General features: G+C 40.0%; 1 protein-coding gene across 2 annotated transcripts in view; it reads right to left on the bottom strand.

Moving 5' to 3' along the window:
* Window positions 1–24,700, bottom strand: part of arnt2 (aryl-hydrocarbon receptor nuclear translocator 2) — a 73,443-nt gene that overhangs the window by 22,133 nt on the left and 26,610 nt on the right. For both annotated transcript variants that reach the window (XM_023393251.2, XM_023393253.2), the window contains 5 exons: window positions 16,677–16,742; window positions 13,964–14,049; window positions 3,878–3,954; window positions 3,262–3,396; window positions 1,173–1,247 (listed from right to left, as the gene is read on the bottom strand). In XM_023393251.2, coding sequence (XP_023249019.1) covers window positions 1,173–1,247; window positions 3,262–3,396; window positions 3,878–3,954; window positions 13,964–14,049; window positions 16,677–16,742 — 439 coding nt within the window. The remainder of the gene's footprint in view (window positions 1–1,172; window positions 1,248–3,261; window positions 3,397–3,877; window positions 3,955–13,963; window positions 14,050–16,676; window positions 16,743–24,700) is intronic.

Below are 24,700 nucleotides of genomic sequence, written 5' to 3'. Positions count from 1 at the left end.
TGGTAACACAGCAATAAACAAAATGCTTAGAATGATGCTGCTGAGTTTCTTTGGCTAAATAACAGACAACCTGCATCGGCCCACACCCCATCCCTCCAATCCTGCTGACAAACAGAACGACTGGGGTGAAACCTCCTCGGTGGAGGTAATAAACCAAATACCCATATATCTCTCTCTCCCCCTCCCATCCCCACCCCCTGTGGTAGGAATGCCTCTATAATTGAAACCTTTCAGTCCCACCTCAGAGACTATTTTTATTCTCTGTATTACTCTGCATGTCGCATTTCCACATTGATTTTTTCAAACAGAGCTGCGCTTTGGTCAATTTGTGTTGCTTCATAAATAAAATGAATCCGAGGATCATCTAACACTGAGAGTACATGTTTCAAATTTCATTTTTTGCTGGATCATAATCAGGAGCCTCCAGATGAGAAGGAAACAAAAGAGAGGAAGTTGATCTGGCTGTAGAGAGTCTGTGAGCTCTGATGTGGACAGATGTTAAACGGATTAGCCATAGATGACTGTGAGAGACAGATGCTGTTTTTTAATCACTTAATCAAGTTGTGAGTGTGACACAGTGTTCTGTGGCATGTCAGAGAACTGCACAATCAACTCTAATGGTGACTGTAGCTAAATACCTGCTGACACATGCAAACGGTATAATCTGTAACCCGAATCAATCACCCTGCCAGAACTCCAGTCGGTCAAACCAAACTCAAACATGCCGGATGATGCTGGTTTGCTAAGAGACTGAGGACCGAGATAACGGACAGTCACCTCCATGATGTACTTTGAATCTCCACTATAAGACTTGCATCTGACCTGAAGGCAAGTCTTCAATCACAGGCCCAGCATCACTGTTCCCATTAGAAGTGATATTTACTGCTGAGTGAAAATGAATAGTGCTTATAGCTTAAAACTTGCTCATTAAGATAGTCTCTTAAATTAAAAGGCTTAGCATCTTTTTTGTTACTGTGTAGAACTCTGTAACCCTGCTTTTGTTCATGTTTGTTAATTTAATTACAGGATTTAAAAGTAATTTGTACAGCAAGTAAATTAGTATGTCTTTTTCAACTTTCTCTTCTTCCCATCTCTTAGATTTTAATCATTCTTTTTTTCTGACTCAAAAAGAAAACTTCTAGGTCTAATTCCCGGCTGCAGTCTGGTCCTACCTGTTGGAAACCTTCTCTGAGGTGACTCTGGTCCTCAGGATGGCAGAACTCCAGAATATCTTTTCCCAGCAGGTCCTACGGGACAGGAGAAGAGTCGGTTAATAAAGGGTTTGTTTAATCAAATAAATACACAAACAAAAAATGAACATATAAACTCAAAGACACAACTGGAGCTAAAAACTAATGTTGTTAACAGATGATGCTGCAGTGTTTTGTAGACTTTAGATCTGAATGTCATTTTGTGGTAAATTAACCACTATAAGTTCACACTCAGTATTTCTACATTTTGCTCTGAATTTGAAATGAAATGAATCGTTCATCAAGCTATTAAATACAAGTTAGCTGGGGTGAGAATGTGACGAAGCGCCAACTGCGAAGCATTTCTCTAAAGGTGAAAGGTAATTGCAGATGTTATAATGCAGGTGAAATTTAATTTGAAAAGTAAGATAGATGTGTTGCAGTAAAGAGAAAAAAATGGTCTGCAGGGATTTAGCGTATTTTTTAAGAGTATTTTTAGTCCTGCTCCAAAAAGGATGCACATGTATTAGTTATGAATGATAAAATAACAGATGTGTAACTCTTTGATTCAGTGATTTCTTCTGAGTGGTTTCTGGTTGAGTAATGCAGGGGGTTGTAAGCAAAGGCGCGTGCTGACTGGCCACAGGAATGTGTTTAACATACCAGTGTAGGAAACAAATGGTTTTCATCGTAGTCTGCTTATTTCCACTGTCAGCACAGTAACTCATGTGCAGAGCTGATAATGCAACGTTCTGCTAAGTCACGGAATTTGTTTGTCATGCAGGAGTTCATCTGAGAGCATGGCGTGACTGCAGCCTCAGCCGGAGAGTTCGCTCATGGAACAGGCAGTGAGTTAATTTAAGGTTAGAGGTCAAAGTGATTGAAAACAAGTGTTTGTAATTCACACACAAAGCCTTTAAGAAGTGGTCGGACAGGTGGTCATGACACTTTTCTTATATTTTTTAAAACCTTTGTCAATATATTTTGGAGCTGGTCTGATTCATCTCATCATGAGAGGATTGTAATTATATACTATGATTATCAAACTGTAAATTCGCCAAACATCCACTAATAATTTAATAACTGGTCACTAAAAATGACAGGTAAGAAACATTAAGGTGGAGCTGAATCACCATAGCTCACATCAGCAGTGGAGGACATACTGTACCAATCAAGTACAGCAACGTAAAAATACTTCATTACAAGTAAAGGCCCTGCATGAAAAATCTGACTAAAGTTGAAGTAAATAAGTATTAGGGGCAAAACGTAGTTTAAGTTTTAAAAGCTTCCTGAGGCCCATTGTAAACGTTCTGGTTTGGTCCCTGAGACTGATACATCATTATATATGACATCATTAGATGAGTATCAGTGTGTCAGCAGCATGTTGCTGTTGTAGCTGCCGCATGAAAATTGATGTCAGGAGTTGGATAATAGGGGTTTTTGCTTTTCCTTACTAAAAGTTGTTCTCAGCAGCTTTGTGAAGAGGACTTAGAGGACAACTTTTTGTTTGAAACTTTTAGTGTGACTTAGGACAACTCTTAGTGGTGAGATAAGTTACTGCCAATGAAATGGTTCTCTTCCAGTGGATGTTTCACATTAAAGGTTCACCAGGAATAGGAGGCTTTTACTGTGAAAGATTTTCTGCTGGAGGTGTTACACTGGTAATAGCAATCCACAAAATGTTTCATATGAATGAAAACAGTACTTCTGTTAGTGAGAGCTGCAGAGAGGTGAGGATGACATGACTCTGTTGTACTGATGGAAATTTACATTATACTGGATTTATCAAGACAACAGGTAAACATGGATGATTTGTTGAAAACAGAGGATTATTTCTGAGATATGATACTTGTAAAAACTGAATACACTGTATAATCTTCTCTAATATGAGCCTGTGTCTCTCTGCAATTGAAGTAAAAGCTGAAAAAAGATCAATGTTCTGTGAATATGAATATTTTGCAGGAACAAAAAGAATTTCATCTGCATGAAACTTGAAGCAGGATGGCAACACTCCTATCTGCATTATGAATTTTCATGGCAGTACAAAGTCCTTTTAATCCTCTTAGCTAACCTGAGGCTGATAACCAATGACGTTGATGCAGCGCGGGTCGACAAAAGTGATGACACCATCCGAGTTGTGACGTGACAGGAACTCTGTCGGCACCGACAGGCCGTTCATATCCATGGAAACCGGAGAGCTGGTAACCTGGGGGAGGCACAGACACGTCATTCAGGCATATAGAGAAAATGTTTAAGAAGGGAAATGAAGAGTTGGAGCACGGACACAACTACATCAGTGTTTTACACACTATGTTACTGTTAACACTGTTTACTGCTGGCATCACACTCAGTCCAAGACTCTATAAGAGAACAGACTGAAACTGTTCTGACTGACTGGCAACAATGGCACAGTGCCAGCTCACAGAGACTGACTGTGGCAGACTGAGACTAAGAACAAAACATGTAGCAACCGCAGCGTCCATGATCATTAATCTTTGCTCAGTTCATATATAGTGTTTATCCATCAAAATGAAGAAAAGAAAATCAGAGAAAACGTATTAATATTGGCTTTTCTGCACTGACCCAATATACTTATACATACACACACACACACACACACACACACACACACACACACACAAATTCACACACACATGCTTTGAGTTTGACTATGCCACGATACACACCTGCAGTCTTCCAATGGCCACTAGGCAGTATTTTCCAGTCTGACCTGCCTCTGTGTCTTCTTCTGGTATAGTCATACCTGAGGATAAGAGACAGCCACAAAACACCTGAGATAAAATCATGTTGAAACAGAGAGCACACAAGATACTAAGACAATAATAATAATACACAGATAATAAGACAAATAAGAAAAACAACATCATGATCAGAGACTAAGAGAAATCTGATCTGGGAGAAATGGAACACAAGTGGAAAGATCATTTTGAAAAACTATTTGAGCAAATTTCACCTTACAACCTCAAACATGAGCAGAAACAAATTCAAGGAAAACTGACTATCTGTGAACCTACAATCAAACATAATCAGAACCCCCTTGATTAGCTAATTACAATGGAAGAATAAAACCATCTTAAGCTAGAATTACCATCTCGCAGTTATAAGTCTGCGCCAACCAGTCAACTTGCAGTGTCACAATATCCCCCTACAGTGTTGAATAATGGCCAGAAGTCTTTGTGCAGAACATTATGATGTCACTGTGAAGTTGACCTTTGACCTTTTGGATATAAAATGTCATCACTTCATCATTTTATCCTGTTAGACATTTGTGTCACATTTAGCGTATGAATTCATGCCAAAAATGTGTTTTGTGAGGTCACAGTGACCTTGACCTTTGACCTCTGACCAATACATTCTAATGAGTTCATTCTTGAGGTGAAGCAGACATCTGTGCCAAATTTGCAGAAATTCCCTCCAGGTATCTTAAGTCTGGCAAAGCATGTGGACCTGACGGCATCCGGAGATGCTGAGAAACAGCAGCCCTGAGCTGAGACGGGCCCTGCTTCCGTTGTTCAGTCTCATTTTTCAGTCAGGTCGCTTTCCTGAGATCTGGAGCAGAGGGATTCTTTCCCCAATACATAAGAGTGGAGATAAATTAGACCCTAAGAATTACCGAGGTGATGTGCGAGCAGTAATCTGGGGACTTCCTTAGAGAACACAATGCCCAGAGTAAAGGGCAAATTGGCTTTTTAGCGAATCACCACACTACTCACCATGTTAACATTCTACACACTCTAATTCATTATCACACACACCAAACAAACAAGGCTGTTAATTCTATTTGTCACGAGGGATTATATTATAAAATTCCCCAAATCGCTGTCTGGGGTAAACTTTATGACGTAATTAAGTCAAAATATGTCAGTCACAAAATTACAGATCCAAGCTAAGACTGAGTCAATTATTATAAAAGCAGCTGACAAAAGAGGAGGAGCACTGATGGTAATGGATGAGGACAAATATGTTGAAGAAGCTCTACGGAAATTGAGTAGCACAGAATATTATCATAAACTATCGTCTAATCCATGAGACAAGACACAGTAATGTTGCCCACAGCCAGGGGGGCAGGGGGGATCACTGAACAAGAACATGACTTCCTGTGGTGTGCACATCCCGGGACACCCATCTCTTACATGCTCTGAGTATTGACTATCATATCAAACCTCTGGCCCAACAACTGCCTTCATACATCCAGTCTTAACACATTAACAGTGAGGATGATGACAGATTGAAAGAATTGCAATCCTTCTTAAGGACCAGACACACAGACTCTCTGACTCCGTCTGACTTCATTCCTCAGTTCACAGAATGGAAAGATAATGAGTTTAGTTTCCGAGACAAAGTGTGTGTTCAGGATCTGGGTACTGCAATGGGGGCGTGTTTTGCTCATAATTCCAGTAACTTTTTCTGAGCCTTATGAGAAAAGGATTCAATTTATCATAACAACTACAGTGATAAGATAAGATGCTGGGGGTAGTACACACAGCATCTTATTGTTTAGGACTGGTTCTGAGGAGGAACTGTTACTGTTTCATTATTTTGACATTTATTAACTGCAACACCTCTGTTTATCTTGCACTTGTTGTTGCTTTTATAAAGGCCAGACTAAGAGACAACTGAAACACAAAGTCTCTGAGCATTAATGCCATCAGAAAAGCTCATTTGGATTACCGTATGGCTAAACACTTCCATAATGTAAGTAATAGTAATCCAGACAGCCTTACAGTTGAAGGCCTAGAAAACATCTAAACGAACATTTGGGGTGGTGATTGATTAAAGTTATTATAACAAAGAGAAATCTTGTTTACACATCACATGCAGGCCACAGTATACCCAGGACTTTTGTAATGAGGTCGGGTGTCTATGGTTTGTAGATGAGTATAAATTGTTATTGTTTTCTGTCCTATTGTTTGTGTCCATTTTTTTTTGTTCTATACATGTTTGATAACCATCTAGAGGTCATACTTTATATTTGTCTCCTGTGAGTTCATTTGCAATTTTGCAATTATCTTGTTTCTACTAGAGAACCTGTATGTTGAGTGTTACACTCTGAAGAAGGCTGTTTGTGCCAGTACATGTGGGTTGTTACTCAGCTACTTTTTAACATGTATCGTCCTTATTTTTAAGAATTTCACTATGAAGCAGCCATCTGAACAAAAGCTTTTTTTTTTTACTTGGATCATCATCTTTTTTTTAACATTTGTGTTCCCTACCAAAGAGCAGCTTCTTCATTCTTTGTTTGAACTTCTGAGCGCTCTGCACTCTTATTTTCTAAAACTACAGATCTTTACACTCAACGGAGAGATGTATGTTAGGGCGACAGTTTGTCTCCAACTCCGCAAATTCCACATTACTGACAGAGCAGCACTGTTGGTGAAATCTCAACCCCTGGCTTTACCCTGAACAATAAGGAAGTTAAAGTCCTGCTCTATCCTGATGACCAAGCGGCAACCTGAAAACTAAAGCCAACACTGAAGTGCTAAAAGTGCAGTTCCTCTAATGACCACTAGAGTCTAGTTTCAACAGTGAGTCAATCCCCATAGACTCACATGTTAAAATGTCCAACTTTACAGCAGAAATAAACATGTTTACAGCCTGGTACAAAAACAGTTTTGGTCTCTAGAGCTAATTTTCTCCTTCATGACACCTGTTTATATAACTCACCTGTTTACATTTTATTAAGGACTAAAGTTATGTAGAATTGAGGGCGTGGCTTCTTTGAGTGACAGGTGGGTTAGCGTATGCTTGCCACAAACCAACTTGCACCGAAGTCTCAGCTCCACACGCCCCTCCTCTTTGACCATTTTTGGATTAGCTGTGAGTTAGATGGAGTCAGGTACTGCCAAGATGGCGGTGGTCGAGCAGCTCACTCCAGAACTGCTCTTCAGAAACCTATGGGTGAGGCCATGGAGGCTACGTCCACCTGGACCTCCTGGAGCAATGCTGCCAGAAACGTGTCAGTCAATTTAAACAAATCTAAAATCATAATCTTCCAAAAGAAGCCCAGATCTAAGGAAACCAAAGATCAATTCAAATGAGGAATTATAAGAACATTTTACAAAATAGACATAATGATTAGAATTTGGACTAAAATACATGAAAATGTAATCCAACCAATAGCCCTTAATCGTAGTAAAAAACTGAGATCCACTCAAGAGAATAAACAAGAAAACAGGGCAGAATTAGGCTGTTACCCATTGATTATTCACATAAAAATACACCCTCAATTTTGGTTACATCTCAAATTGAGCCCCCAAGACACACTGAGACTTTAGGCACCACAAACACAATGACAGAACCCCCAAAAGAGTCCCTGCTGTCAGCTGGTCCAAAGACTGTCTGATCAAATATCAGCCAATACTGTTCAACCTCAGACCGGCACTGCGTTCCAGCCACTAATCAGAGTAAACTAAATTATTGGATTAACAGAAGATGCCCATCCGGAACATCGGATGAATCGAACCAAAACTAGAAACAAACGTAATTGCTATCTGGCCCTAACCATGAATATAAACTGGCAGAGTGTCTCTCAGAGATAGAAAGCAGAGACAGATCCTGACTGAATACAGACTCAGTGACCGCAGTCTAATAATAGAGAGAGGACTACACAAGTCCTGGCTACAAACAGAGCAAACAGGCTGTGCTCAATGCACAACAGGTGAAGTAGAGAAGAAGATGTGACAAATGTAATAATATCAGAGTGGGATTCCTTACAGAGCTGGAGGACAAGGAAGAGCAACAGATTGTATTAGGAGAGGGACATGGAGCACACTTAGCTGCACAATATGTGAGGGACACATAATTAAAACAACATCACGAGTGTGACAAATAATTATCTTGACATAGCCTAGTACACATATGGAACACACACATGCGCACGCATGCACGCACGCACGCACACACATACGCATGCATGCACACACACACACACACACACACAAACACACACAGTTGGCACAAGAACAATATTGTTCTCCTGACCTTCATGCCAGTAAAGTATATTGAATTGAATTGAAAACTGAGAGAGAGAGAGAGGGGAAGGTGTGATGAGTGCCATTTAATAGGCATTTCTCATTAAGTGTGAACACTCATTTTTCCATTTGCTACTTGAACTTTGCAGCAGTGAGAGGTAATCTACTGGCTGACATGGCCACTGCTCCTTTACAATGATTTATATGTCATGTTTTCACCTTTAAGCCTCAGCAGTGTAAGAATGTTTTCAGCAACGACACCAGACTCTGCTGACACATTTCATTAACACAAATGTTCAAACTGGCTCCTCTCTGTCTAATACAAATAATTAAGTGAAAGAGAAGGGGAATCAGACGAACAGTCAAATTAACAAATTAATAACCTGATGAAGGCACTTCTCCTGACAGTCAGCTTTTCAATGAAAGTGTTAAACTGGCAAGGTATTTTTGTATACATCAAATCACATTTCTCACATAATTATATTAAAATGTGATTGTTTTCATTCATTCATCAGCTATACCGCTTATCGTTTTATCTTTTTTAGCAGTCTATCACAGGACTGACAAACAACCATTCACTCACAATCACACCCACAGGGCGATTGGCAATTTAGAGTGGCCAATTAACCTGCATGACTTTGGACTGTGGGTGGAAGCTGGAGCACCTGGAGGAAAACCCACGCAGGCACGAGGAGAACATGCAGGTCCCAACCAGCCAGCAGGTTCAAACCCAGAACCTTCTTGCTGTGAGGCAGCAGTGGTAACTACAGCAACACCAATGAGGCAGCATCAGTGTTTCCTCTATATTCATTTAGCAGTGACGGCCCGCCACGCCTTCCAATTTTTTTTTTTTTACGTGCAGTAACACTACCGGACAACGGCTTTATGAGTGGGTCGTGCATACAGAAACTGATGTACATTGATGCCTTAAGTTTCATGCTGTTTCCCTGATCCATAGTAGGTGCCAAGCAACATTGTACTGAACCAGCTAAAGGCTTCATCCAATGTTTAACAAGGAAGAAAATGTTTAATCATGTTTGTTTGAAGATCAAGGATCAAAGATACATACACTGAGTTTTTCTTGAGAAACACTGAATGTAAATCGTACTTTGTTTACAAGAGAACACCACAGGGCACTTTTAAATTGCATTAATGGTAATGCAAACTCAACAATGTAGCTGCCTTTCAAAGTAAAAGCCTTCCAGTGAAATGTTTACAAATGTAGTTCCATAACTTTACAAAAATCATTAACTGTCAATTAATCAATTAACTGTCTGTTAATTAGTTAACTCTGGTGTTCAGACTAGATGAAAAACTGCAGGGTGTGCATTGAACTAACAATCATCACCTTCTGCAGTTCCTTTTTTAGCTTTAAGTTCCACAACTTTTTTGAAGTGTAGTACTAAATGACTGGATGTGGTAGAATTAACGTGCCTGGAATATTTTGTTGTTTCAAACTGAAGAAACTATGAACATTTAATATTTCTTTACAGTCACAAGACAACTCTGTCAAACTGATTTTGACTGCAACATGTTTATAAATGACAATTAACAAAATATGAGTTGAATTCTCTAACTTTGTGTCTACTTTCATATGTAGAACTGCTTTTACTCTCTTACTCCAGAGGATTCACATAATTACATGTCTGTTTTCTCTTTAGGCCCAAGAACATAAAATAATCCATACCAGACACCAGAGACGGACCAGGAAGGAATTTTTGATTTATGACTGGAGTACCCCGTTAACACCACCCACTACCTCAAAAATACATGTGGATCCATGGAAAAAGGCATCACAGCATCTTCATGATAATATAAACTTTCTGTCAAATGATTTTTAACCCAGATTATAACAACTTTATACTAATCCTTGTCCGGATAATCTCAGAGATACCAAGGAACATCCACAGTCCACGAGGAAGAGTCTATAAAAAGATACAACAGGTCCAGGTCACATCCAGAATGACCTGGTGCTTTTTAATTTGAAGTAATCTCTGCGTTTTATTTTGCTGAAATTCCTTTCCAGTTGGAGATGGCTGTTCATCACACAGTTTAAAGAGATGAGCCTCCCTCAGCTCCGCTCAGCACAAAACAAAACCAAGACTCTGTCCTCACTTGTGGCTACATTCCTCTTCTCTAACACAGTTCAGTTGGCGGCCATTGTATTGGTTGTGAATGTGCAACATATCTGTGTCTATAGAGCATCTCTCTGCTGTCCATCTGCGATTTATGAGCGTATGTGCGTGTGTCTCGCCTGATGATTGTTCGCCAGCAGTATTGTGTCCAAAATATTCCACAGGAGTATTTTTAGTGTGAGGAAGTGAACCATGTGTCAATGATTTCAAAATACATGTGGTGTCTGTGTGTATGTGTGTTTGTGTTATTCCTGGAAATACTCCAGCGTGACCTCAAAGTTCTCAGAGGGGATTTAGTTGTGTTTTACTTCATGTGGTTCATTTCCACCATCCGACTTTACCACAACAGCCACATACACACCTGGTCTGAGACAGTGGGGGTCCATTTCAATCACTGTCTTTGTAAACATGGCGTGCGTGTGTGTATGTGTGTGTGTCTCGAAGTCAGTGAGTGCATCTGAGGCTTTGTGTGTTCTCGGAGCTGGTGTTATACTGATACACAGTATGAGGCTGAGACTTTCCTTATATTAGCATGTAGTATATAACAGGTAAAAAGACAACTGAAAGTTAAAACTAATGCTGTACTTAGTAGTCAGTAGATTCTTCTTAAATTCTTCTTAAAAAATTTAATTTATTCTAGTTTTTCTTAAGGGCAATGACTCCCATGAAAAGACCAAAATTAACAGTGTGTTAGTCCATCTCTTAATATTTTGTGACTCTCCGGTCCAAGCCCCTGGTTCCTACTGAAGATGTAAGGATGTGTTTATGGTCTCCCAGAACTAGCTCTAAAGACCTTCTGTCTGGCTATGTCAGAAATCATAAGGTTACATATGTAACCCAGGTTCTCTGAGTGGAGTGATTACCTCTCCACCCTACATATTCCATACGTATGAGGACCTCATCTATGGTGGCCACGCACTGATTAGCAGCATGTGATTATATAAGCACCACACATTCGTGGCCTCTTCAGTGAACCTTGATTGGAAACTCGAGTGGCTTTTAGCTGGAGTGACAGTCTTTCCGCTCAGAGAACCTGGGTTACACATGTAACCTCCTGTTGTCTAGCATGTCAAGGCTATATCTCCACTCTACATATTCCATATGGAATAAGTTTTGACACATTATTCTCAGTGAGAGGGGTGAATGAGAGAGGAGATGAGGAGACTGGGGTGGACATGTAGGACGACTACATGTTACACTTTTTGGAGGCTTACACTCAGCTAGAGGGCTGAGTGAAGGAGGTGGTGAACTATTGATCGGAGGAGGCAGAGAAAGGCATGAGAGCAGTCAGAGTGCTTTGCCCTTAACTTACAACTGGTTGTGTCTGAGAGGTTCAGAGAATTGGCAACTGATGGTTGACACCTTATCAGCAAAGTAGCGGGCAAAGATATCGGCTGAGAGGTTTGAGTATGGTGCTGGGTGTCATCAGAGGTCAGATTCAATGAGGGATAACGACTGTGGGCGATGGTGCTGCCACACTTCAGCCATGGTGGAGCAGCAATCAGTTGAGAAGCAAGCTTCCTCTGACTAGGTCAGATTTCACGTGGGACAGGGGCAAAGTGAGCAGACTAGTAAAGCCGATACCACAGGCTGCCAGCCAATGTTGAAAGACAATGGAGCGATCCACAGAGGAGCCATGGACCAAGCCCCATACTTACAAGCTAAGCAGAAAATGCTGATGTCAAACACACATGCTAACCCATTCCTACAAACACGTCTGACTGCTTGACTGTGGGAATTAAGGGATCGATGAGGCCACACATTTGTGGCGCATAAAGAAACCACGTGCTGCTAATCAGTCGTGGCCACCACAGATGATGTGTCTTAAAGAGTATCCATGTCAGCTGCACCCATGGGAGTCAGTCCCCATACATATGGAATATGTAGGGTGGAGAGACAGACAAACAAATGTGTTAATACTTGTTCAGGCTGGAAGGTGGAGTGAAGTACTGGTCATGACGGAGAGGAGGGATTGTGTGTTCTTTAAGAACACGGGGAATGGTGCATATCTCCAGACAGTCTGCCCAGGACGACATTCACATTGTTGTACTTAGTTGTTTGCATGAAAAGTGTCACAGATAGTTGAGTAACATGTGAAAAGAGAGTTAGAGAAACAAAGACAATGCCTGACTCCTCTCACCTCCACACAGCTGGCCAATCACAGCATGACATGCATGTGAATGTTAGTTTTGGTAAGTTACAGGAAATGGACAACACATGTCACAACACATGAGGAAGGTGTGGTGGAAGGGGGTTTCCAACCATCCAACATGCATTTACATAGATACAGAGTAGAAATCCCGCAGATACAGATATATAGTTTCAATCCAAAAAAAGGCCTAATAAATTTTTGAAACAGCTAGTGGCTCCATTTTTTAGCAAACATTAGTCAAACAGGAGAAAGATGTGCAGGGACTATTTTCAGGGATGGGTTATATGCATTTATTTCTGGGCGTGTGATCCCAATCAATGTGGAACTTACTGAAAATAAACTACAGTGTGTGTGTATGTGTGTGTGGTTATGGTAATGAAGGAACACTGATGTGTTTTTTATAGTGTTTGGACAACAGTGGAGCTCTGCAGCACAGAGGAATAAGCTATATCAGGCTTTGGATACACACAGTACTTGTTAGTTGGATCAGTTTGAATCTTTTCATGGGATTTGTGGACAAATAGAAAAATACAGAATATCACCAGACTTACTGTCACGGTTTGCCCTGATGGACACTTTTTGATTCATTTCTTGTTTTATTTTGTAGTAGAGTTCCTTGTGTGTCCACTGTGTTTCTACTTTTTTTCTTGTGTTTCCCTCCTTGTTGATTGTCTGCCCCGCCCTAATGTGTTCAATCACCCTTGCCTCCCTGCTGTGTATTTAGTGTCTGTGCTCCCTCTTGTCTTTGTCAGTCCATCTGTTGTCAACCTGTTCAAATCCTGATGTACAGCAGTTTTGTTCACCTTCATTTTGGATTTTGAATTCTCTGCGGTTTCATCAGTTTTGTAAGTTTTCTTTAGTTATTAAAAGTCCTATTTTCCCACCTATACCTCTTTGTGTTGTCTGCATTTGGGTTCAGTTACTCCTGCTAATGTGACACTTACACTAAATATTCAAGGAGGTTCCACACAAACTGACTTAACTTGAATTTGTTTAGATTTAGATTCATTTAACCCCAAAACAGTGAGAAAAGTAATTAAGTGGTGAAGCAGTTAAGAAAATGAACACTGCCATTTAGTCCAGGGCTTCAGTAGGTTTGGATTTCTGTCTGCAGGTCAGTGATGGTTGGACTACAAGTGAGCTTTGAGAATTATTGTATTATTATATCAATATTATCCTATCTCACAGTGAAACAGTGTCAGTACTGAAATGCACTGTAACAAATCTGTATTCTGGCTGACCACAGCTGCTGTATGGAGGCGCAAACTACATACATTTTACAGCCACTCTGAAACATGCGGCTCCACTCGCTCACAGGATACCAGAGCCTGTTGTGATTGAACAGCTTGTGTGGTTCTGATCCAGAGCTGTGCAGAGCCCGCAGCTGCTTTAGGTTAGACCAGGCCACACTAACTCTGGGACTCATGCAGCGAGGTGAAGTTTGGGTTAAGAAGGGATAGAGACAAGAGCATCAAGTTGAAGATGTGTACAAACCTGCGGGGGGCCAGGCTTTGATGTAGCCAGTGCAGTGCACCACAGAGTACTGAGCTTCTCCTTCTTTTGAGGGTCCAAGGCCATTCCTGTCGATCAAACACAGACGCAGCGGCGTGTTATATACTTCAGCAGTGGAAGAGCTTAAAATACAATACAGGCTTTCTCATACATTTAGGGTATGTCCATGTTAAGCTGGCTAAATTAGTGAAAATGCATCTTTCTTTGTTTCAGAGAATAAAAACAGTGTCTTTCTCTCCCTAAAGCGGAAGGGGGAGAAAATACAGAGTTCAGTTATAAAATGAAGATTTTATCAACACAGAATAACTGCCGGTTAATGTGTAATTTATGTAGTAATAATTGTAGCTTATGGGTTTAGTCAACAAGTCAACAAAAACAAAAATATGTAAATGAGAAAAACTATATCGTAAATCTGACTGCATTGCAACACAATAGGTGACCAGAGAGCAGCCGTGAACAGAGGTATAACTGGCTGTCACTTGGCAGAATAACTGGCTGTGTGTAGCTGTAACTATCTATCAGCTCTAACCTTTGCTGTAATTCATTTAAATGATATAGATGATTTAAATGATACCAAACAGCTGTTGTCGTCAACCTGCAATTGTTGTCAGATGATATTCTGAGCATGAAATAATCATTTGCACCGTGTGTTCCGCTCCTCACCAAATGTTAGCTGTGGTACGTTTTGTTTTTCACCGTGTGAAAAGAGGGTGAAGAAAAGATTTGATAAACAGGTGCTTCACTGTGTACAGACATCTCTGTAAAAACTACCTGAAAATACTAATATGGACACCAGCTGTTTCCAATGAAAGCATTTTGAAATTTAGACTCCGTTTTAGTGGTTAACATTGTTGGCTTCATCTCTGTTGAAATCATGACTTTTAGGCTTATAATCACCTTTACATACTGTATGTTAAAGGTGTAACAAAACGCTACTTTCTCTATCTACATCTGTGGACTGTGGTCATCCGCTACTCAGAGGGTCGGTGGTTTGATCCCCAGCTCCTCCAGTCCACATCCTCCAGCCTCAAATTGCCTCTGATGGCTGGTCCTTCAGTGTATGGATGTGTGTGTGAGGTCATTTACCACTTATGTCAGAATATATTGTACTGGAAGTGGGTGTGGCTTGTGTCAGAGGTTGAAATTGACTGGTCTACTGTTCTGCAAACAAAAAAAAATTACACTGAGTCTAAATAAAAGCTGTGTAACTGTTAATGGACCAGGTGTAAATCAATAGTGAAAATATAACGGGAGGTCACTTGAATATTACATGATTTTTCTTTACAAACTGGTTGAGTAGGTGATGGTGGAAGGAAGGGATGAATGAGAAGTTGGTGTCTGTGAGGAAAATGAGAAATTTATTGGCAAGAAATGGGCCGTAATACTCCATGTGCCCTATTACATATTTTTTTTAAAATAAGGAAATTCTGCAGTAGTGGTTGTTGGTCCTGTACGAAAAAAAAAAAAGGACAATTAAAAAGCAAAAATCTTAAAAGCTGTCATTATCTGCTCCTGTTCCCTTTACCCTGGCTCCAGCCTCTGTTTCTCCCCTTATCTCTCCAGACCTGCCGTCCTCTCTATTTGCTCACATGCTGTATGTAAAACATTTTGCTGGATATATCTCCTACACTGAAAGCAGTTGGCCTGGATGAAAATTGACTAGACTAATTGCCTGATTATTGTGGTTTAGCAGGGGTTATTATCTCCTCTTTAAAAGCTGATCTGACATGAAAGAATCATCTCTTTTTTGTGGTTTATTAAATTGATTTCACTGTCTTTGTACTAATAAGTACAATAATTCAATCTAGCTCTGTGTATTGCCGAAACCTTTACTTTAATGTGTTGATCATGATACAAGGTTCAATACAAGGACCAATAGATGAATAGTTGGATCAATAGATGAATATAATGAGAATAACATATATGGGGCTTATTTCAGGTAATGTAGCTATTGTAGGTCTGGTTTCAAAACAGAGAGGAGGGGGTATGCTGTTTATATACTATTCATGTGAATGCAACGCGTTCCAAAAGTTAAATTTAATATACATTAAAATGGTAATGTAACAGAAGAATTAGATATGTGATATAAACTGCTGTATTATTAATGCATCTTAAAATCACACTTAGCTTTACTGACAGATACCTGACACTTAATGAAAAGATAATCTTGTATCTTTACTTCAAAGAGAAGTGTGCTGCACTGCCTTATCTTCCAATGATTTTCAAATCGAGCATCTTTATAGAACATATTATAATTACATATTTTCAAGTTGAAAATTATTTATTTTTTCAAGTCCTAAATAGTGTGTGCAGATCTTCCTGTCAGGTTGCATGTGCTCCTAAAATCCGCACCTATAGAGAACAATTAGGGCAGCCAGCCAGTTGTTGCCTGAGAGGCAAACCCCCCAGGGCAAAAAAAGCACTGAAGCACTTTCTGCTCATTTGTAAAGCTTATTTGCCATGAACACAGGTAATAATTAAAGAGATGAGCATATTAACAATTTAATCAACTATTCTATTCTCTGGTCTGTGTTTTAGCAGCTGAAATGAATGACTAGTTCAATGTAAGGGAAAATGACGGAAGGGGATTGCGGGAGGATAGAATGTCATGGGGTGCATGGGAGACATACAGAGGGTGGGGCAGTAAAACATTATAGTGGATCAGAACCATGGTTAGAAAAAGAAGTTCCTATACCTGTATCTCTTCCTCATGTTAGACAGACGGTTTAGGGAGATGTGATCCAGAGGAGCACTGCCACACCTGCACACAAATACAACACAAAGACAACAGCATACATTACACTCAGTGGTACATGAGCTCAGCTAATCACAGTAGGGGGCAGCACACAGTCAAGCAGTTGTACAGTACACAACTGCTTGACAAACGATATCCACCGTGTATTGTCACAATTACTGTCACATGAGCCTCATTTTATTGAAATGTTTGTGATATTTTGCAGCTTGAAGACAGTTCTTACAAAACATGTTGCACTGTACTTTTTTAAAGCCCTCAGGTGGTCTCTTTGGTTCCATTTGTGTTCCATTCTATTTTCTTTTCTTTGTGCTGCAACTTTGTCTTCTGTTGCAATACGATTCACATTTTCTCATTTAATCTGAGAAACACACACTGCAGTGTCGAGGCCGGTTGCAGTTGTCAATTTTCTCTGGTGGTGCTGTTGCCGTTTACAGGAATTAAACCAGATTTTGTTTCTGTACTGTCAAAACACAAAAACAGGCTCTTGAATCCACGGACCCAGCATGTCTCGTGTCAACATTCGAGGCTGGTGGTGGTGGTGTGATGGTGTGGGGAATTTTTTCTTGATGCATTTTGGGCCTTGTCACAGTGTATCCGAGTATTGTTGCTGATATCTATGTAATTGATTTAGTTCATATGGAGCAGATTTACTGAGTGAAGTTGTGTTGCTTAAAGTTTGAACTGTACATCCATGGTTTGTACAGATTATTTCCTCTGAACCTTTGGGTGAACTGCTGGGAGCTTGTGAGCCACCTGTTGGAGCCCGCTGCAGTAGAACACCTTTGGGATGTGGTAGAACAGGAGATTGGCAGCATGACAAATCTGCAGAAATGATGTGATACAGTCACGTCAACATGGAGCAGAGTCTCAGAGAAAAGTTTCAACAGGAATTGGGAATTGAGACGTTTGAGGGCAAAGGGAGGAACTACCCAGTGGTAGTGTGGTGTTCCTAATAAAGTGCTTGCTGAATGTGGGTTTGTTTAGTAGTGGTGACAGTTACAACACCAAATAATAGACACATAATAACACTGGAGGCAGCTGAGTTTCCTTGAGGCCAGCGGTATACAGCCCGCGGGAGTTTTCCTGTGTTCAGGCCAGTCTTGTGTCTGAACATTACATAAGCCTGCCTGGATCTAATAATGACTTCCCTGAAATGTTAGTCTACTCATCATGCTGTGTTCCTCTCAGCCAGTGTTTATGTATGTGTCACAGAAGTGGTTGCGTTTCACCACTTGCCTTCCTGCTCTTTCAGACTGAGCCAGCAGCATGTTGTTTGAATTATTCAGGGCCTGGAATAGCAACAGAACAAAAAGGACGTGCCAGTCCAACAAATACTTTACAACATAACACAGAGTGGCTCTCGTGTGACTTGCAGGCCTTTGTGACAAATCCAGACAAAACAAGGCCACAGGAACCCCTGATGATTCTATACTCTCTGGCATTAATGCAACCACACTGTATCTGAAACAAAGTGAAAAAGGTGTGTTACTCTGTTAAACTAAACATGAGCTCTTGCAAGCCCTTGAAACAGCCAAAGCTGCTTTGATGTAGTTTGTAGAAAATAAGTAATGAGGGCTGTGGGGCAAACTGTCTGATATGATGACATAGAGAAAAGGAAAGAGTCAAATTTAGCAAGAAACTGGGTTTGTTAAGGGTCAGAAGCTACAGGATACAGATGAAGTGATGTCCAACAGATGGAAACAATTATTAGAATATAGACTGCAGGCCTGCTGAGTCTAATTAATGAGTGTATGGAGACATCAGTCATTTAACCAACAATCTCTGAGGAGTAAAGTTATGTATGTTATTATGTCAGGAGAGAAAGCATATGGCTTGAAGGTTATGTGGTGTGAAATGGGTTATGGCTCCATGAACGTCTCAACTTAAATAGCAGGTATGAGTCATATACCGTCTGGGTTAAAAGCCACTGTTACAGAACAACTATTTTGATGTCAAGCACATTTGAACTCTATCAATTCTTGTCATCACTCTTTTCAGTAAAAAAAAAAAAAAAAAGCCTCAGCACTGCTAGACACTAGGGCTGCACAATTAATCGAAATATAATCAAGATCGCAATATATGGTGCACTATCCAAATCGAGCTGCAATTTCTTTTGATTAAGGTAAAATGTGTCAAATTAGTGTTGTGGTGCTACAGAGAAAAGCCCGGCCTTCAAATTAAATTCTCCACATGTAAAGGAACGTGTTCGCTTGGTAAAAGACGCAACAAAACTGATCATCATTTTTTTCAGTGAAAATGAAATGCAAAAACAATCATTCCAACTGAAATCACAATCGCAACATCTGCCAAAATATGATGCTTATTGCATATCATGCAGCCCTAGCACACACCATTCATAACCTGCTGGTCAACAGCTACAGAGCTAGATATTTCCCTCAGGACTTGGTAGAGACCAAAGACAGAGCTAAAAGAGAGGGAATACTGGACTCACCCTCCCCATGACTCCAAATGAGTCATCATGTTGGTCTGTGTCTGCTGAATGTGTAAATAAGCAGCGATTCAGACCAAAAACAACCGTGCATTCAATAACAATGCAGAGGGCTTCATTGGGGGGGGGGGGGTTAAATGGAACACTACCCAGGACGTCCAGCTGGATCCTTTCAGTTTGTAATCCTCACAGAAAGGATCTGGAAATCACAGTGGCAACCATTTATAACAGTTTCTTGTTTTCTGGCAAAACCCATGTTGTTTTGCTAGAGCCTCATGTATTGTCACCCCGCTGCACCACAAGCCTGGCTCCATTCTAATGAATGAGAGGGCTGCATTTTTTCAGAATGAGCTCAAAGCACTGCAGCTTAGAAAGCATGTGCAAACAGACAAACCACAAACAAATTCAGAAAACATAAAAATAACTTCAAATTTGACTTTTGGAGTTAAAAGCATTGAGAAGTGCATCCCAGCCAGGTTCATCACTTTTTAGTGTCCCCTGGAAACACTTCCGTTGTGTTGTGAGTATTAGCAGCTCATGTGTTGTCAAACTGATGAAGATGTTTTCTGAAGTTGTTTATGTTTTGTTTATTTGCATGTGTTTTCTTAAGCTGCAGTGCTTTGAGCTCTCAGGGCCACCGCAGAACGTGGTCAAAGCAGCTGTTTGTGGACAAGTCAAGTATATCAACTTTAAAAGTGAGGCTCTGTCAAGGTCAGCAACTTTTTAAAAAAAGATTTAAAGTTCTCAGAGAAAATAGAAATTTGAACTACAATTTCAAAAGAACTTCGCAAACTGCATCTGCTGAGGAAGATGATCAAAAGCTCCTGAACGACCACTAGTGGCCGACCATTAATGAGCCTGACCAAGCTGACACCTTGAGGTATTTTTAAATGAAAATCAGGCCGGCGGACAGTATCAAAATTCCTATTGTGGCTGCTAGGTGTCACTATTAGCGTACTGTATGTGTCGATTGTTTGTGCTGTTTTTTCTGTAGCAAAGAAGAGATCCCAGACAAAATGACAACTTGGAGACAGTGAGCCAGAAGTTAACAATGTCAGTCTTGCAAGGAGCCAATGTTGTCTGGTGAAAATTTGACTAGAAGTCTGAAAGGTCAAGCTTCAGGCAAAGCATGTGCATTTGACTCATTCAAAGAACAGATACTAATTGTTTTGCGAGGACGTGATGATGATTTTTCCATTTGGAAAAGCCTCACAGACGAGACATCAGGAAAAGTCAGAGATGTCATCAATGAAGTCCATCTCTCATGGGAGGAACTGTGTGGAGTTACAACTGATGGCTCTCCAGCTGTGACAGGTGACAGGTGAACGGCATCGCTGGTGTGCAGCAAAGTCAGAAAGTGTAGAGGAGAGGTCATGAAATAGTCTTATATATGAGGAATAACTCAGCGCTAGAGTCGCCCAGTTGGCTGATGTGATGAGTGCCATGGTGACATCTATTCATCTCATTTGATCAAGAGTGCTTAATCACATCGGCTTGATGCACAACACACAGATGTAATCTACCACTCAGATATGAGCAGGTTTAGTCAAGGGATGGTTCTGGAGCAGTTCAATTAGCTCCAGCTTTACTGTTTTTGAGTGCTTGCTTTTTTACCTGGTCTCATTAACCACCTGAACACTTAATCAGAAGCTGCTAATTAAATAATTTGCTGTAGAGTTTGTGATGTGAAGTTTATAATACAAAATTTCTCCATTGTAGCAAAAATATTTACAAGTGTTCTTAACAACTGATTATTGATGATTTTCTCTTAATTCTTCAGTATAAACAATTAATAATGGCGCCACTGTGAGAACAGACAATCTTGTGGGCAAGTGTATTTAATAAGATACTGTTTATTAATTATTACCAAGGTAAATGTGCAATTAATTCATTCATGTGATACTGCCCAGGCCTAACATATAGTATAAAGTTGTAATGTATCTCATGTCCACATATGTAAATGTGAAATATCAATAACTATATCACACACTACTTCTTCTATTATTGTCTGTCCCACAATGATTTACTTCACTCACCAACAAAACAGATGTTGTTACTGTCTATTAATGACATTTGTCTGGAACATCCTGTGTTGCAAAATACACAAAGAAGAGTCTCATACCAAAGTTTGGGTTATGGGAAGTTCCATGTTCAGGCTGGTTGGCTGCTGTGGTGGAGAAGATCTAACACTGTGTTATATTTTATAAGAAAAGCATATATCAAAAATCATTAAAATTAGCAATTTAAGTATTTGTTTTACAGTTAAAATAGGGAAAGCAAATAATCACTAATGTCACCAGTGGAATGTCTGATCAGCTGTCAGTAATTAACATGAATTCAATGAATTTCTTGATGACAAGCCAAAATAACACGAGTTGTCTCTCTGCAAGCCAATGTCTGTACTCAGCCAAAGATCATTTAGGAGAGAGGAGCCTCCAACTTGTAACATCAGTGTACAACTGCGAGTGGACTATGGGCTATTTTAATCTGGCAAGCACAACGACAAGTGTGAAGTATTACATCTTGGGCGCATGCACTTCATGGCTGTGTTAAAGTGAACCTGCTATTTTGGTTGAAGGAGAATACACTGTAGGTCACAAAGTGTGGAAATAAATGAATATACTCTCAGCCAGTCACGTCACTCATTTCATACTATAGCTCATAAACGCCTGTGCCAGTCCCAGGGAGACGTAACAGCAGCTCAATAAATGAAAAGACGCTTCTCAGATCAGAGGCTGCAGATTTATCAACACATCGTTGCTGCTGCCTTCAGGTGGCTGCAGGGATTTAATTAATTTCCACACAACGCACAGGAGCTAAGGACAATACACTGTCAGAATCACCCATATTAATTTATTGAAAAATGCAGATTGCTTTTCCAGTACTCCTGCTTCAACCACATTCAACATTCACTCTACTGGTTGGAGAGTGATTAATTAAAGTGGTCTATTTACACCCTGAGCATTATTCCTTCATAGCTGTGCATTTGCTATGAGTATTGAATTTTCTCTTGTTGATAAAATCACTGGACTGGCAGCGAAGTGAAACTGAGCCAGAAACAAATGTGATCCTGACACTTTTATTCTCAGCACAAAGTCTGTTGGCATGTCTTCACAGAAAGTGTTCCAGATGTGTTTTTTCCATCGTCCGTCTCACATGAACAGATACAGTCCTGCTTTAAACAATTCACCTATCTACCTAGCTAAAGTATTTTTTACACTCCAAGTCTATTTTCTTCTCTTTTAGATGTGTAACTACAGTGATTGCGTGTTGGAGTCCTGAACACATCCTGTGTAGACACAAATGGACAATGGTGCTGCTGGTTTTCCTCAACTAACATGATACTCATGCGATGCCTCCTGAGGAGACATGACGTAAGACCCAGTTTCCACCAAAATATCAACAATTCACTTTGAACTGCCTCACTTAAATGAACCTCACCACCTGTTTACACCTATTTTCCCACCTGTGCACCGTGTTTTCTACGCTTGGCACAAAAAACCACAAAAACAGACAGGAAACATGTCAGGAAAACAATGTTTGCACTGGTTATCGTGCCACCATGAAAGTTTCCTGAGTGTTTTTGTAGTTTGTAGTGACAGGTCTTGTTTCCAGTAGCAGGTCACTTCATGTCGCATTCTCCCATTTTATCTTTAATTAATATCAAATCAATAAATGAAGCTTCTAAACTTAATATTTCTGAACAAAGACCTCCAGTATTCAAGGGGCTGCAAAAATACTAATTGTGTTGGATTTAGTAGCTACATCTGGTATTTCAGTATTTTAATCAACATTTAAATAACGGCTCAAGATATCAGTGGTTAGCGCTGTCACCTCACTGTGCGCCTGGCTTGGAAACCTGCTGGCTGGCTATCTGTCTGGAGTTTGCATGATCTCCGTGTGTCTGCGTGGCTTTCCTCCAGGTACTCCGACTTCCTCCCACAATCCAAAGACATGCAGGTTAATTTGCGACTTTATATTGCCCGTAGGAATCAATGAATTGTTGTTAGTCTTTATGTGTCAGAGAATAAGCCGTGTACCCCTGGTCAGAAATAGGGCCAAAAGAACTTGATTTGGACGTCTCTTTGTTATTTTTGTTCCTATCATTAAAATGTTCTTGTTAATTTTGTAATTTTGATTTCGATCCTACTGTTCAACACTATGTTTCACCTCTGTTGGTATCTTCCATCTAGTTTCCTCCTCTGCCTGTGGCTCACCCTGCATATTATGATTAATTGCAGGACTAATAGCCTGAACAACACAATCAATCACATATGAAACACTGTTGTAAAAGCGTCTGTGGGGCTAATGAGAAACAGCTCAGCAGGACTCTTCAGTGTTCTGTGTAGAAAGTAGCTGAAAGAAAAAAAAGTGTCACTGCGGTCTTTGTAAATGTCTAATGGCTGTCACTTTGTGAGCTACATACTGCTGACTGCCCGTCACATTACATGAACCCCTACTGTTTACCATTGTGTACCATTTCCACTCACTTGCATGGCAATTAATTCCCATGTACGATTACAGAGCAGAGGTGACCTTATGTGAGAGGCTCCATTTGTTTTCAACAAGCTTCAGTTTATCCCTATCTAATTAATTTTACTGAGTCATTATCTAAATCAATTACTGACACAATGAGTCATAATTACCACTGAAAAATTACATCTCTGGAGTATACTCATAATTTCTGCAAGATTTAAGAAGACACATGGATTTGAAGGAATTGCAATGCTTACAAAGACAAATTAAACCAGTTTCACAAACAACATCTGTCTGAAATTAAAACTAGAGTCACACTATTACAATTAAATGTGTGACTGCACTAATCCTGGGACCAAACATTTCAGGATCTCTTGTGTAAAAAGAACATTTTAAAGTTAAATTAATGAAATACACTAAAGTAACATGTTGATGTTTTGGAAATCTACTGCCTCGAGCTCAAAAACACAAGATAATGTAACACTCATGAGACAGCTGAGCATTGGACGAACGGCCCAACAGCTTGTCAGTTCCAAAACACCTACACCAAGTCATCATACAGAAATAACTAGAATCACCTCCTCGTGGTTGTCTCCTCCTCCAAGTGTCAGGAAATATGGTCAGTCTCTCCTTCCTGAGGTACAGTGTTGAATAATGGCCAGAAGTGTTTTTGTAAAACATTATGATGTCACAGTGAAGTTGAACTTTGACCTATTGGACCTTTTTGAGTTAAATTATTGTATGACTATTGTCTGTATAAATTATTGTATATTGTATTGTATGCGATTAGTGTATTGAATTGAATGAATTTATGATTTATGGCCAAAAACATGTTTTGTGAGTCATAGTATGCCAAGTAATGAAACCCCCCCTCTGGGCGTTCCTGACATATTGCATTCACGAGAACATGGGGTCACCATGACCTTGACCTTTCACTTTGACTGACAAAATCGAATCCGTTCATTCTTGAATCCAAGTTCACATTTGTGCCAAATTGTTCGAAAAATCCCTCAAGGCATTACAGAGATATCGCATTTAC

Source organism: Seriola lalandi, unplaced genomic scaffold (assembly GCF_002814215.2).
Source record: "Seriola lalandi dorsalis isolate HSWRI2012SDOR001 ecotype SW California unplaced genomic scaffold, Sedor1 jcf7180002054931, whole genome shotgun sequence".
NCBI classification, from domain to species: domain Eukaryota; kingdom Metazoa; phylum Chordata; class Actinopteri; order Carangiformes; family Carangidae; genus Seriola; species Seriola lalandi.
The sequence above is the reverse complement of the archived record's forward strand: the minus strand, read 5'-3'. Positions and strand labels throughout refer to the sequence as shown.